This window comes from Excalfactoria chinensis, chromosome 5, assembly GCF_039878825.1.
Source record: "Excalfactoria chinensis isolate bCotChi1 chromosome 5, bCotChi1.hap2, whole genome shotgun sequence".
NCBI classification, from domain to species: Eukaryota; Metazoa; Chordata; class Aves; order Galliformes; family Phasianidae; genus Excalfactoria; species Excalfactoria chinensis.
The window spans coordinates 19,896,662-19,908,137 of record NC_092829.1 but is presented as its reverse complement, the minus strand read 5'-3'; the positions used below and the strand labels follow the sequence as shown (position 1 = coordinate 19,908,137).

General features: G+C 46.3%; 1 protein-coding gene across 2 annotated transcripts; it reads right to left on the bottom strand.

The window, feature by feature from the left end:
* Window positions 1-109: 109 nt before the first annotated feature.
* ANGEL1 (angel homolog 1) lies at window positions 110-9,609 on the bottom strand. 2 transcript variants are annotated; one of them, XM_072338269.1, is made up of 10 exons: window positions 9,478-9,609; window positions 7,035-7,634; window positions 6,303-6,529; window positions 5,619-5,688; window positions 4,265-4,698; window positions 3,484-3,610; window positions 2,506-2,616; window positions 1,697-1,766; window positions 1,155-1,318; window positions 110-324 (listed from the first exon to the last, which is right to left on the bottom strand). In XM_072338269.1, exons 2-10 carry the CDS (start codon window positions 7,399-7,401, stop codon window positions 155-157), a joined length of 1,740 nt encoding a protein of 579 aa, XP_072194370.1. In that variant the 5' UTR covers window positions 7,402-7,634; window positions 9,478-9,609; the 3' UTR covers window positions 110-154. The 2 variants fall into 2 exon arrangements, with proteins under 2 accessions (XP_072194370.1, XP_072194369.1); XM_072338268.1 differs by lacking the exon at window positions 9,478-9,609 and adding an exon at window positions 9,300-9,423.
* Between the last annotated feature and the right edge of the window lie 1,867 nt (window positions 9,610-11,476).

Genomic DNA, 11,476 nt, shown 5'->3' with positions numbered 1-11,476 from the left:
TGACTCATCCCTATTTTTTTGTGAGGGCACGAGGGCAGAAAGGGACTCTTTGGGCACATCAAATAAAAGAGTTCTCTTGCAAGCTGGTTGTAAATCCAGAGTCTCAAACTGCTATATTCAGAATATATTTTCTTTAGGCAAAGGGGAACCAACACTAACCCTCTCGGAGGCTGGAGATCTCCAAGCCAAAGCTAGCCAGCAGGCAGAGATGATCAGATGAACAAAATGGATTTGGTAAGCCATTTGCCAGCAACAGGACATCTTCAGAGAGAAGGGAAAGGCGGCCAAGCAGCTTTAGGACTCCATCTCGGTACAGCCTGTGACCTGACAAAGTAGAAGGAAACAGCAGCTGTAGACTGATGCTGCAGATTAACTCCATAGACTTGCAAAAGGATGCCTGTCAGTGGTTTCCAATCCTCTCCCTGATGAAGAAAGACAACCTGCACAAACACTGCATGCACAGAGAGCATCCTATTATGCTGCAGTTCAATGGTTTCATATACTTGCAGGCATAAAAAAATCCAGTACATGCTAAATTCACCAGGTAGTTGTTTACAGTGGAATGAAAGGAACTTCCCATAAGTCCTAAAGATAGTTTCAAATTCCCCATTGAGCAGGAATTAACTGTATTCATTCCTAACCTCCTCCCCAAAGCTGATCTTGACATGATCCAAAACCAGTTCCAAGGCAATTCTTGGATGCATTTACATGCAGTCTTCCATCAACCTAACTCCCATTTCAGGTAATAGAGAGATGCTGTCATTTTAACAAGAGTCACCTCCTTCAAAGGAGGATGTGTGGTCTCAGTCAGACCTGAAGTCCGAGCCTTGAACTAAGGACTCAGCACTGCTTATTACCAGGAGCACAAATAGTTAAACAAAGGAAGAAGAATGCATTCTGCTCTGGCTTTCTTGGAAGCTTACACGAATCTTACCTGAGCAGCTTCAATTCTTCCACAAGAAAGACAAACACTGTCTTCTCAAGATATCTGAGCACATGTTGCTACTACTTTGTGCATCACCTCAGTCAAAGTTACACCCTGTAGATCTACCCCAGATTAACAGAATGCTCTGTCCAGCACAGAGCTAAACTGTGTTACACCTCATAGGCCTCTTCCCACACCACAGGGACAACCCCTGCACTGATAGTCTCACCCCCTCTGTCTCCATTCATCACAGGCTCTGCTGAGTAGAAGATATAATCAACAGTGGCGCCGAGCCCCATGGGCATGGTTGTGACCTCCGGACGTCCCCTCTGTGGCAGGAAATGGCTGTAGACAGAGGTCAGGTTGAGGCCGTGCTGGATAATGCCTGCAGATCTGCAAGTGAACAGCCAGAACTTACCAAGAAAGGAAATGGAATAATACAGCATTCAGTGTTGCAGTCACAGCTGAAGCTGTAAGTTTCCATGCTGATGTTACGTGTGCAGTTGGAAGTTCCCTTACTGATGCTACTCTCCAAACTATTTCTGAGTTTGCAAACACGTACACAGAAAGACAGTCGGAATTACCTCGTATCCAATACCCAGTCCTATCTATGCCTTTCATTCTTGACCTCATCAACCCAATGCTACCAGAATATCACCTAGTTGCTGAGATCTGGGTGGAACCTCACAATTATTTCAGTCTTTACTTCAACCAGAATTTCAAAGCTGCAGAAAATTAAACATTGGTGCCACAGAAGGTGCATCAAATTACCTTGGGATGAGCATCTGGAGATCAGGGTCATTCACTGGAGCAGTGTGCTTTGGCCAGTATGGAGGGGGGTCTGCAAAGGAGAAGAGATTCCAGACAGATGTACACAGATACTGGAACAGGCTGCTTGTTCCAAGTCTGAAAAGCTTCTCCTGAGACAAAAGTAAGTCCTTTTGCCCAAGGAGTAAAGACAGCTTCCAGCCAAAGCCATGTCAAAGAAAAATATTCAAAGGAAACCCCAGCTGAGACTAACAGAAGCATTCTGAGAGCACTATAGCCATATTCTGTCCAAATAAGGACATGTCCTTCAGGTATTTTATACTATCAAAGCCCAGGCTAGTTCAATCTATACTCTTGCAGAAAGTTCATTTGCCTTAGCCAACAGCTTATACAAAGGGTAACTTAAAAGGCAGAATAGAAACAGAGAGATTAGAACCAGTTATGGAACAAAGCCTGGGATGAGGTACTGTCTACTGGGTATCAGCATCCAGAGACATCAATGTCGCAGCCATTGTGATGTCATGGTCTTCAGATTTGTTTTCCTGCAACAAAAATCTTAAATCGCTGGGAAAAAAAATAAATGTCTTCATTAAAAACAGCTTTTAGAAGAGTCTGAAACCCAGCATGCCTCAAGAAACACTGTCAGTGCTGCAGTAAGATCTCTCTGATCTCTCACGGAATCCATTAATAATCACACAGCCACAGAAAGCACTTCTTCTGTCTTCCCTTTTTGTACGAGGTATTACCTCCAACAGTTTTTCATCACTACACAGCTAAGAGAGTTGGGAGCTCAAAAACTACCCCACTATTACCTGGTTTAGCATCTGTCACACCTTCCAAGAAGACCAGCTCTGGTGGTCGTTCACAGGCAACATCACAAAACTGGAACTGGAGCAGGAAGTCCCGGCTGTACTTACGTCGGCCTGCAGACAGAAATGCAATTTAAGACAATAAAACATCTGCAGCAAAGTCACATTTACAGCAAGTTTCATACCAAGAACCCTTACACCATGAGAACAGGAATCACTTAATGACCTAAACACAGCAGGAACTGCGCTCTGTTCTATTCCTTTAGTCATTGCATCCATCATGGTCAGTGCCTGATGAGACAAAGTAAGAAGGTTCCCACTGAAGCACTGTAAGTGTAAGGCATTTTTAAGCAGATCAGTGAGCTCCCAACTCAAGGAAACCCTAGTCTGCCTAAAAAGAAAGAACAGTGCTGCAAATCAGTCTGAATACAAATTTTATATTCAGACTTTCAACAAAAACTATTTAGTGTGGCCTCCTTTTTTAGAATCCGCTTTAGAAACAGTAAAGGACAATTACTGTTTTAAAGTGGTCCCCTGGCACTTTCTAATACTGGTATGCAACCACTACCCAACACCTGCAGTTGAAAGCTATGGACACCAAACATTGTTTATCACTGCACAAACGCTTAAGTCTGGGAATATAAAAGCTGTGTAGAGTAATGGTTACTTGGAATTCTCTGCTGCTGTCTAGAGAAATATGATTGCAGATACTGGGCTACAGGCAGGGGGGTTGGAACTTCATGATCCTTGAGGTCCCTTCCAACCCAGGTCATTCTGTGATTCTGTGACTCAAGATTTTCTTGAACGGAAATTTAATTTCTTAACTGAATTGAATTCAAATACCAAGGAAAAGGATAGAAGAATAGCATTTGTTGCTGACTGCATCATATGACACATGCATTGGCTACTGTGGGAGACAGCAAGGCCTACAGACTCTGAATCCATAGCAAGCTCATACACTCAGTGCACACTAGAGCTCACCCTGTTTCTTTGGCTGGCACACAGAAACATATTGGCAATTGTCTGTTACACCCAGTGAGCTCGGCCACAGTGGGGACAGCAGTTTCCGACAATGCAGCTGTTGGGAAAGGTCCTCCTGACCAGACACCTGCAAGGAGGAAGAATCAGGAGAGGAAAACGTCGGCAACACACAGCAGAACTTCTGCAAGCTATAGACAGTGTATGCATACACACTCACCAAGAGCAAAACAGGAAAGTGCCCTCACAGTGGCAGTGCAGTGGGACATGGATTCAATTAACTAGAAGTCACCATACAGAACATACTTTGTGAACGTGTTACTGAGCTGACAATTTTGCCCGAAAGCCAAAGACATAAATAAGCATGGATATAAATTAATAGGTAGCCACTTGAAGAGTCCAGCATAGGTAACCGTTTCAGGGGCAAAATTGGTTTCATATCAAACACCTACAAAAATTTCAGGTTGCCTTGGTGGAGTTCTGCTCCCCTACACTTCCAGTCACCCAGCAACAAAACCCCCACAGCAAGGAAAAACCAGGATGTGAAATGAAGTAACTGTTATCACTGGTCTGGCTCAAAAGAAACAAAAAAAGCAGTGTTGGAAGCAACGTGTACACATTTGTCTGCTTCTTTCCTCAGCACTGCCGGAGGCAATGGGGATGAGTACTGAATAATTAAGTTTAATACTGGGACTTTTTATTTTAAGAGGAAGAATACAGCCATGCTTTTCTCCAGCAGCAAGCAGTAAAGAGCCACCCAATCCCAGTCCTGCCTGGCACCTACCTTCCAGGCTGGCATTCCCTGGTAGAAAAGTTCACCATTCCGGATGAATTTGTAAAGCGGAGAGTCAGGTACAGAGTTCAGGTCGCCACACAAGATGACAGGATAGTACTGACCTTCAGCAGTTTTTGCAATCTTGTCAATCTCTGCTAGGAGCAGGGCCATCTGGGCAAGTTTGATATCTCCCCGACGGGGATTGAACAACACGTGTGTGTTGGCGACGCACAAAGGACTGACTGCCTTCAGATCAAGACCCTCTGGGAGCAGGGGCTGCAGCAGAAGCACCAAACCCACATTATCCCGATTGAGGACATCTAGGCCAGGCCGGAAATACTCGATGGGGCTGACGGTGATCAGCTGGAATCGGCTTTGCTTATAGCACACTGCGCAGCCATCAGTCTTTCTCCCAGTCCTCCGTTTATAGAAGCAAGCAAAGCCTGAAGAGAAACCATCACTCATTAAAAAGCTACTGGCTGCTACCTCAGGCTCTCTTTCCATTCAAGTTCAGCAAGTTAGTATAGTAGACTTCTAGAAGTCTGCTATGCTAACAGTAGCCAGTAGTATACTAACAGTAACCTGTCCAGAAGGATTATTTATCCAACCCCTATGCATTCCTACTGTGTTAATTTTCGGCCTGCTTTCTATAATAGATCTAGGCTCTAAAGAAAAAAAAAAAATATATATATATATAAATATATATACATATACACATATATATATGTATATAAAATACATATACAATATAAATACATATACAATATATAAATAAAATACAATATGTATATATATGTATATAAAATCAGTCATCATCTGCCAGTAAGAAACCCCACTTGTAAAGCACTGGTTGCTTAGTAACATAACACTTTACATCCCTTATCAGCATTCCTTAAGGCCTCAGCTCCCTCTAGCAATAAGCAATGCTGGGGCACATAAGACTCACTGCTTGGGAAGCATGGACTCCAACCTTTCTTCCTTCAGGAGCAATGCTTTCTACCATACAGTTACTCCTAGTTATATACAGTTACTCTTAGTAATTCTAACATACAGTTGCAATGCTCTGGGTGCAGCATTATACCCAATTCTGTCCCAGTAATCACTGCCTATAATTCATAATCATGTCTTTTCTCTGTCCTAGAAGGACAAGGAGAGATTTGTTACTCTGATCTCTCAAACTGAAAAGTCAGTTACAAATGAAAGGGTAAAAGTCTAGACAGGTGGTTCAGAAGTAAGGCCAGCAGCTCAAATAAAAAGGAAGAAAAGTTCTTTCAAGACCGAATGCTTTGAAGACATTAAGTGGGAAGCACTGCTCAGCCAATACCATGAGCTGGAAACACAGACATATAAAAGCAGGACGTACCCATCTTCGTGAGCGCTGGTTCTAGCTGCTCCCTGTAATGGTTCTCTTGCACCTCCTGCAGACACAGAACCTGGAAGGAAGTCAGAGACCTCACTTGCTCCTACAGTATTTGCCAGTTACCTTGTTTCAGGGAAGGAAGGAAGTGCAAAAGTATACTCGCATACTAACCCTGCAACAGAAAGGCCATGATTGCAACTCTGTCCTGTAATTCCCATCTAGAGAGTGATAACTTTCTGGGTCACATTAGTTTATCACTCAGTTATTCAGCGATGAGGCAAAAGTTCCTTCAACACGCAAAGAGAGCTCAAAGAATAGAGAAAGTTCTGAAGTCCTCTTTTATGTGAGCCCCATCACTGTCATATAAACCTAGCCCTTCCCCCCAGAAATATATCACTCTTCTTCCTCCACTTCAGCTGTTTATGAAGTTAACCCGTTACCCAAGTATTGCGACATGCTACAAAAACAAACGCAAGACAAAACAGGCAGCAAAAAAAAACAATGTATACACAAGGCCTCATAGGCTCAGAGGAGTCAGCACTCAGCTGGCAAGTAGGCAGCAGCTTCCTACTACTTTCCTCAACCTTAAAAAAAGGAAGGAAAAAAAACCTGCTGCAATGCAATTAGATCAAACAAAACATTCAAATTCTGGTGATACTAACGTGTAGGGGCTTAAGTCATACTCACATCAGGATCCCAATGTTGGATCTCCTGCAAAATATTTGGAAGGCGGTAGTCCCAGTTCAGGATGTCTGGATGACAGTGCAGGTAAAGACCATGGCCCTGTTCCACCAGGTCCTGGGCAAGGATGTTGTAAGACATGACACGAAATTCAAAGAGAGGATTATTTTTGGAGCCCAGTTCTAGCTCACAAGGCTGGACAGAAAGATCCTCCCAGTCTCTCCATAAAATCTCTATAAATAAGAGAAAAAAAGAAGAAAAAAACAAAACAAAGCCCAATTACACCATTCTGGATACCCTCCATATTATTTTGTTCCTCTGGGATGCAGAATATCAATGTCATTCCCTAAGCTCAGATAATTGAGCTTCTAACCTAACTCTTCCCCTCTGGGTTTTGGATGCTTTCTTTGGATTCCTTTGGTTCATTGACACTGAGGATGAGATAACAGAAGACCAGAGTTGAGCACACAGAAAAACTCAACAAACTTTCGGGTGCTTTCTATACTACACAGGCACAGCTTCTGGGAAGTAATGTATCAATATCCAGACAGCCTATTAGCAGACACTTCTAGCTGCGATCAGCCAGTCCTAGGCAAAACCTCACTTCATAGCTTTTGCTAGCAGATCTTGTCAATTCTGTATGGCCCAGACCTACTCCCCCTAATCAGAAACAAAAACCTAACCAGGTTCTATACAGCACAAAGTCCTAACATAAGATCCAGAGCTGTTGCCACTGACCATGGTAGGGTACTTCCGCCGGGAGAGGATAAAACTGCACAGCATCCTGAGTGGGCCAGGCAGGGGGCTCTGTTGGCACCATCTCTGTGCCACCTGCTAAACTCCATGCCAACACCGCTGGGTCTTCATTCAGCCCTTCTACACTGACAGTGGCACAGCCGGCTATCTGGTGATCCACCTGTGGCACCAGAGCTGCCCAAGGTGCACTGCCTACTACCGCCACTGTTTCCTCTGCTGGTATTTTTTCCAGTTTAGTCACTGCGTGATCTTGCGGCTCTGAAGAAGCCAAGGCACATAGCTCCGTCAGCTGCTGACTGGCACAAAACACGACTTCTGGAGCTGAATTCAGGTCGCTAAGGCTACTCATCAATAGCTCTGAACCTTCTAACCAGGCGCTGGTGGATGTAGCCGATACGTTTCCCACTACTGGAGCAGTGTCACTGGCTGACAAACTCCCTGCTCCTTCTTCCAGCCACTGTTGGAGCAGGGCTTCTTGCTCTTCTTGGACCAACTTTCCTCTAGTTGCAGCAAAGATGCCTTCTATCTGGGTGGACGTGCTCTTCGCCAGAAGCACATTCTTTCGACAGGTAAAGAAAGCATCTGCCGTTAAAAACAAAACAAAACATAAAACAGATGAGAATGATTTCCCATTCACCTTTTTCTTTTTTCTCCGATGAATTTGCTGTATGTAAGCACTCAGTATAGTAACGCAAGCAGATGACTTCTCTGATGAAAAACAAAGCTCCAATCTGAGTAACTTACCCTGCCTCTTAATGTCAGACAGCAGTCCATAGCTAGCTTTTAGTCACTGAAACTGTACAGCACAATGTCTTTACCAGCTCAAGTAAGTGTCATTCTAACTCAGGCCACACCACAGCCAGTCAGCCAAGCTATATGGCACAGTGGCACTCACACCTGCTCTCAACTACACATCTGAAGGCATAACCTGTACAAGTTAGCTGATGGGGTGCATGGGTTAAGAAGCCAAGCTTTGAAGGTGACCACTTGGAGCAAATTTCTTTAAGGACATTTGAAAAATGTAGTATTCAGATGAGATGATTAAAAGTGGTTACATGTCACAACAACGTGCTAGAGATGAAAGATAAAGAAGCAGGGGAACAGTCATGAGCAATTAAAAGCCTTACTAAAGAGAATATATGCACAGAAGAATTCCTGATAAGAACTGATGGCCACCTGATGATGGCTATCTGTGATAAAACACATATATATAATCTGCTGATCACATAACACTTTGGAATACTGGTGGTGTAAAGGAGAACATGGGAGGGTCTCTTTCTACCAGCACCAACATCAGAGATGACAGTACCAATCTTTAGCTACAAACCCTACACAGATACCAGTCCCTGCCACTAAGCAGGGATTTCTGTTGTGTTCAAATACCCTTTTTTCTGCTGTACCCCTGCAACAGTCAGTCACCCAGAGCAGTAACAGACAGGGGTCAGCAATATCCCTGTAAGCTTGCACTGCTGGTATCTTCTGTGTCAAAGCTTTTTGCGTGCGTCAGAAATGTAGCACTGAGACCCACAAGCCCCCTCTGTACGTTTGCAACGACGCTCACGTCAGTCACAAATACCAGCACAGTACTTCTTCCACACATCCTTACAAACGTGGCTATCACAGAAGCTCATAAGGCAAGAGCTGAATGTCCGTGGAACCAGCCTGCAGCAGTGGCTGCCACAGACGTTAAGAATTGGTTCAGGCAGGACGGCTCTACATGAACACAGCACCAGGGCCTGTGAAGCCACAGCTGGATTAGGGAAACCAGGTGAAACCTGCACAGACTCAACAGAAGGTGCCCAAGGGCTACCAGGCCTCAGAGCTGACCGTCTCCAAAGGTCTTTCCCAGACCCGCAGAGCAGCTCCGAGGCAGCACGCTCAGGGCCTCCAAGAACAGCACCCACAATTTCGGAGCGAGGATCGGAACCTGCCTCCAAACCCAACCGCACGGAGCTGCACACGCGGCGAGCCGCGCCGAGCGAGCATAAAGGGCCGCAGTACCCCAGAGAGCGACTCCGAGCAGCTCACGGCCCCCTCCCCTGCACCCAGGGCGGCAAAGCTGGGGAAGGACCCGGCAGGGCCCCCGCCACGAGGAGCGGAGGCCGCGGAGGCCCGGCCCGGTCCAAGGGCGGCGCCTGGGGGGAGGCAACGCCGCCGCGTCAGGAGCGCAGCGGAGGGAAGGCCGGGCCCCGCGCGCCCTCCCGGCTGCTTTCCGGCCCCGCCGCCGCCCACCCTGGGCCGGGTTACCTCGCAGGGCCCGGAGAAGCCGTACCGCCGGCAGCAGCACGTAGCAGAGCACGGTGCCGATCATAGCGCGCGGCGCGGCCCGACCTCCTCCGCCGGCCCCAGCTAGGCGACGCGCCGGCCCGGCCCCGCCTCAGCAACGGGCTGACGGCCCGAGCTCCGGCTCCGCGCAGGCACTTACCGCGCCGCGGACGTCCCTTCGCCCGGCCGCTCTCGGGCACGGGCCTCGCTGCGCGCCGACCCAGGCAGGTCGGGGCAGGCGTGTGGGATGGCCCCGCGGCCGGGGAGGGGCTGCCACCGGGGCCGGGCTCCCGCGGGGCTGGGTGACGGCGCTGACGCCGAGCGGCCGGCTGGGTCCGCAATGTGGGATGAGTGCTTTCAAATGGAAGTTGGCAGTCTGTTCTCCAAAAGTCTACAAAAGCTGTAATCCCCTGGAAGAGCACCGCTTAAAGTCCCTTTTGGTCCCAGGCGGTTCGTAATTACAGTTCACTACAGGTCTTACAAACCTGTAACCACATTAGTCAACACCTTGCAGAGAACAGGCCCTCTGTTCCAGCGCCTCGTTGGCAGCACCAGCACAGGAACGAGCTTCTCCTTCTGCGGTTTGCTCACAGCGTGTCACAGCTCTGCAAAACCGCTCCATCTGATGAGCTGTAAGCACGCTGTGAGCACCTTGTGGCCGTGTGAAGCTGAGGCCTGTCATGCTGAAAGCAGACGCTTCCAGGCAAAAAGCCCTGCTTGAGCTACGTTTGTGATATTTTGGTTTATTCCACACTTGGTGCAACATCCCAAGGCAAACATCAAACTGAGCATCACTGCAGCTCTATGCACCAAGTACACACTTTTAATGTATCGTAGTAATATACACAATTGTCAAATCTAACTCAACTGAACTGCGATGTCTGTTAAAATCACCCTTGTCATCTGGTAGGGAGCATTTTGATCCTATATCCATACCGGTTATTGCCTCTCACTTTTTAGAGGCTGGTTTCAGCTTCAAGTTAAAAGCTTCTCATATTTTCAGAGTAACGCTTTGTGCCACCCCAGGTGTCTCCCCTCCTGCACGCCTCTGGAGGGTGATCTCAGTAACCATCTTCCAAACTCCCTTAAAGATGCCCCTTGCAGTTAGGTCAACGAGACTCACGCTGTCCCTGCCTCTGCACCAACCAGTGCTACCAGGCTGTGCCTCAGATGGGCCCTAGCTGTTGTTTTAGGTTATGACAGAATCATTGAGATCAGTGCAACAGGTGTCCATTGCTAGGACCTGAGCTGATGTTATTATGTATATGTCACAGTGTAACCCTGTGCCAAAACCTCAGACATCTCTGGTGAAGTGAAGCAGTGGTCTGCAGTCTCCCACATCCCTCTGCAGCAGGCAAACCACCATTGGTGTCTGCCTAAAATAGAGGATGGGGTCTGTGACAGCTAGGGCTAGCAGCCAGGGAATTTAAAACAAAGCTGTTCTTTGAGAGTTCAACAAGTATCTTCAGGTCTAGCCCACACCAGGATACGTTATCGGGATAAGTGGATTGGAATAGAGAAGAACATTGGCCAGACCACAGACAAGCAAGGATCTGGACTGTCACTGCTGTTTGGCCTATGCTAGAGAAAAGCATTTACAAACTTTGGCAACAGAATCAAAGCTGACAGAGGTCTGCTTTGGGGTCAAACCTTTCACTGGTTCATGCATTATATTTTGTTTTATAGCCAAATGTAACCCTGCTGTGGCCTCTAATGACTGAACTAGCTAGGAGGGTTATGTAGAACCTATGGGGGAAAAAAATAATAATTAGTATATGTATACATATATGTATATGTTTATATACATATATATATATATATACACACACATATATACATATATATATATATAAAACAGAATACTGGTGGGAAGATTCAGCCTCTACTGCTATACCACCAACAGCTGCCTCTGATGTTATGAGCCAACGTAATAGAATAGGAGGCATTATTTTCAGAGTAATCCTCATACACAGTGTAATTTAAATAAACTTCAAAGATTTCCAAATGTATGCATCAGTTCTGCTCAGCCTCCATCAGAAATCCTCTTGTGTTACAACTTTGGTTTCAGCCCCTTAGGAAAGGTTATGGAGTCCTCAGCATAAATAGCATAAAATAATAAGCGTTGAGCCAAATCTGGCACCACCGTTACTTGGCCAGAC

Excerpts from the sequence above, each read along its gene's own strand:
- ANGEL1 (XM_072338268.1), bottom strand. The coding sequence starts at position 9,363 with ATGATCGGCACCGTGCTCTGCTACGTGCTGCTGCCGGCGGTACGGCTT. Across the intron at positions 4,699-5,618 it reads ACCAGCGCTCACGAAGATGG|GCTTTGCTTGCTTCTATAAA; the intron begins GTACGTCCTGCT and ends GTTTCTCTTCAG. Across the intron at positions 1,319-1,696 it reads CTCCAGATGCTCATCCCAAG|ATCTGCAGGCATTATCCAGC; the intron begins GTAATTTGATGC and ends GTTCACTTGCAG.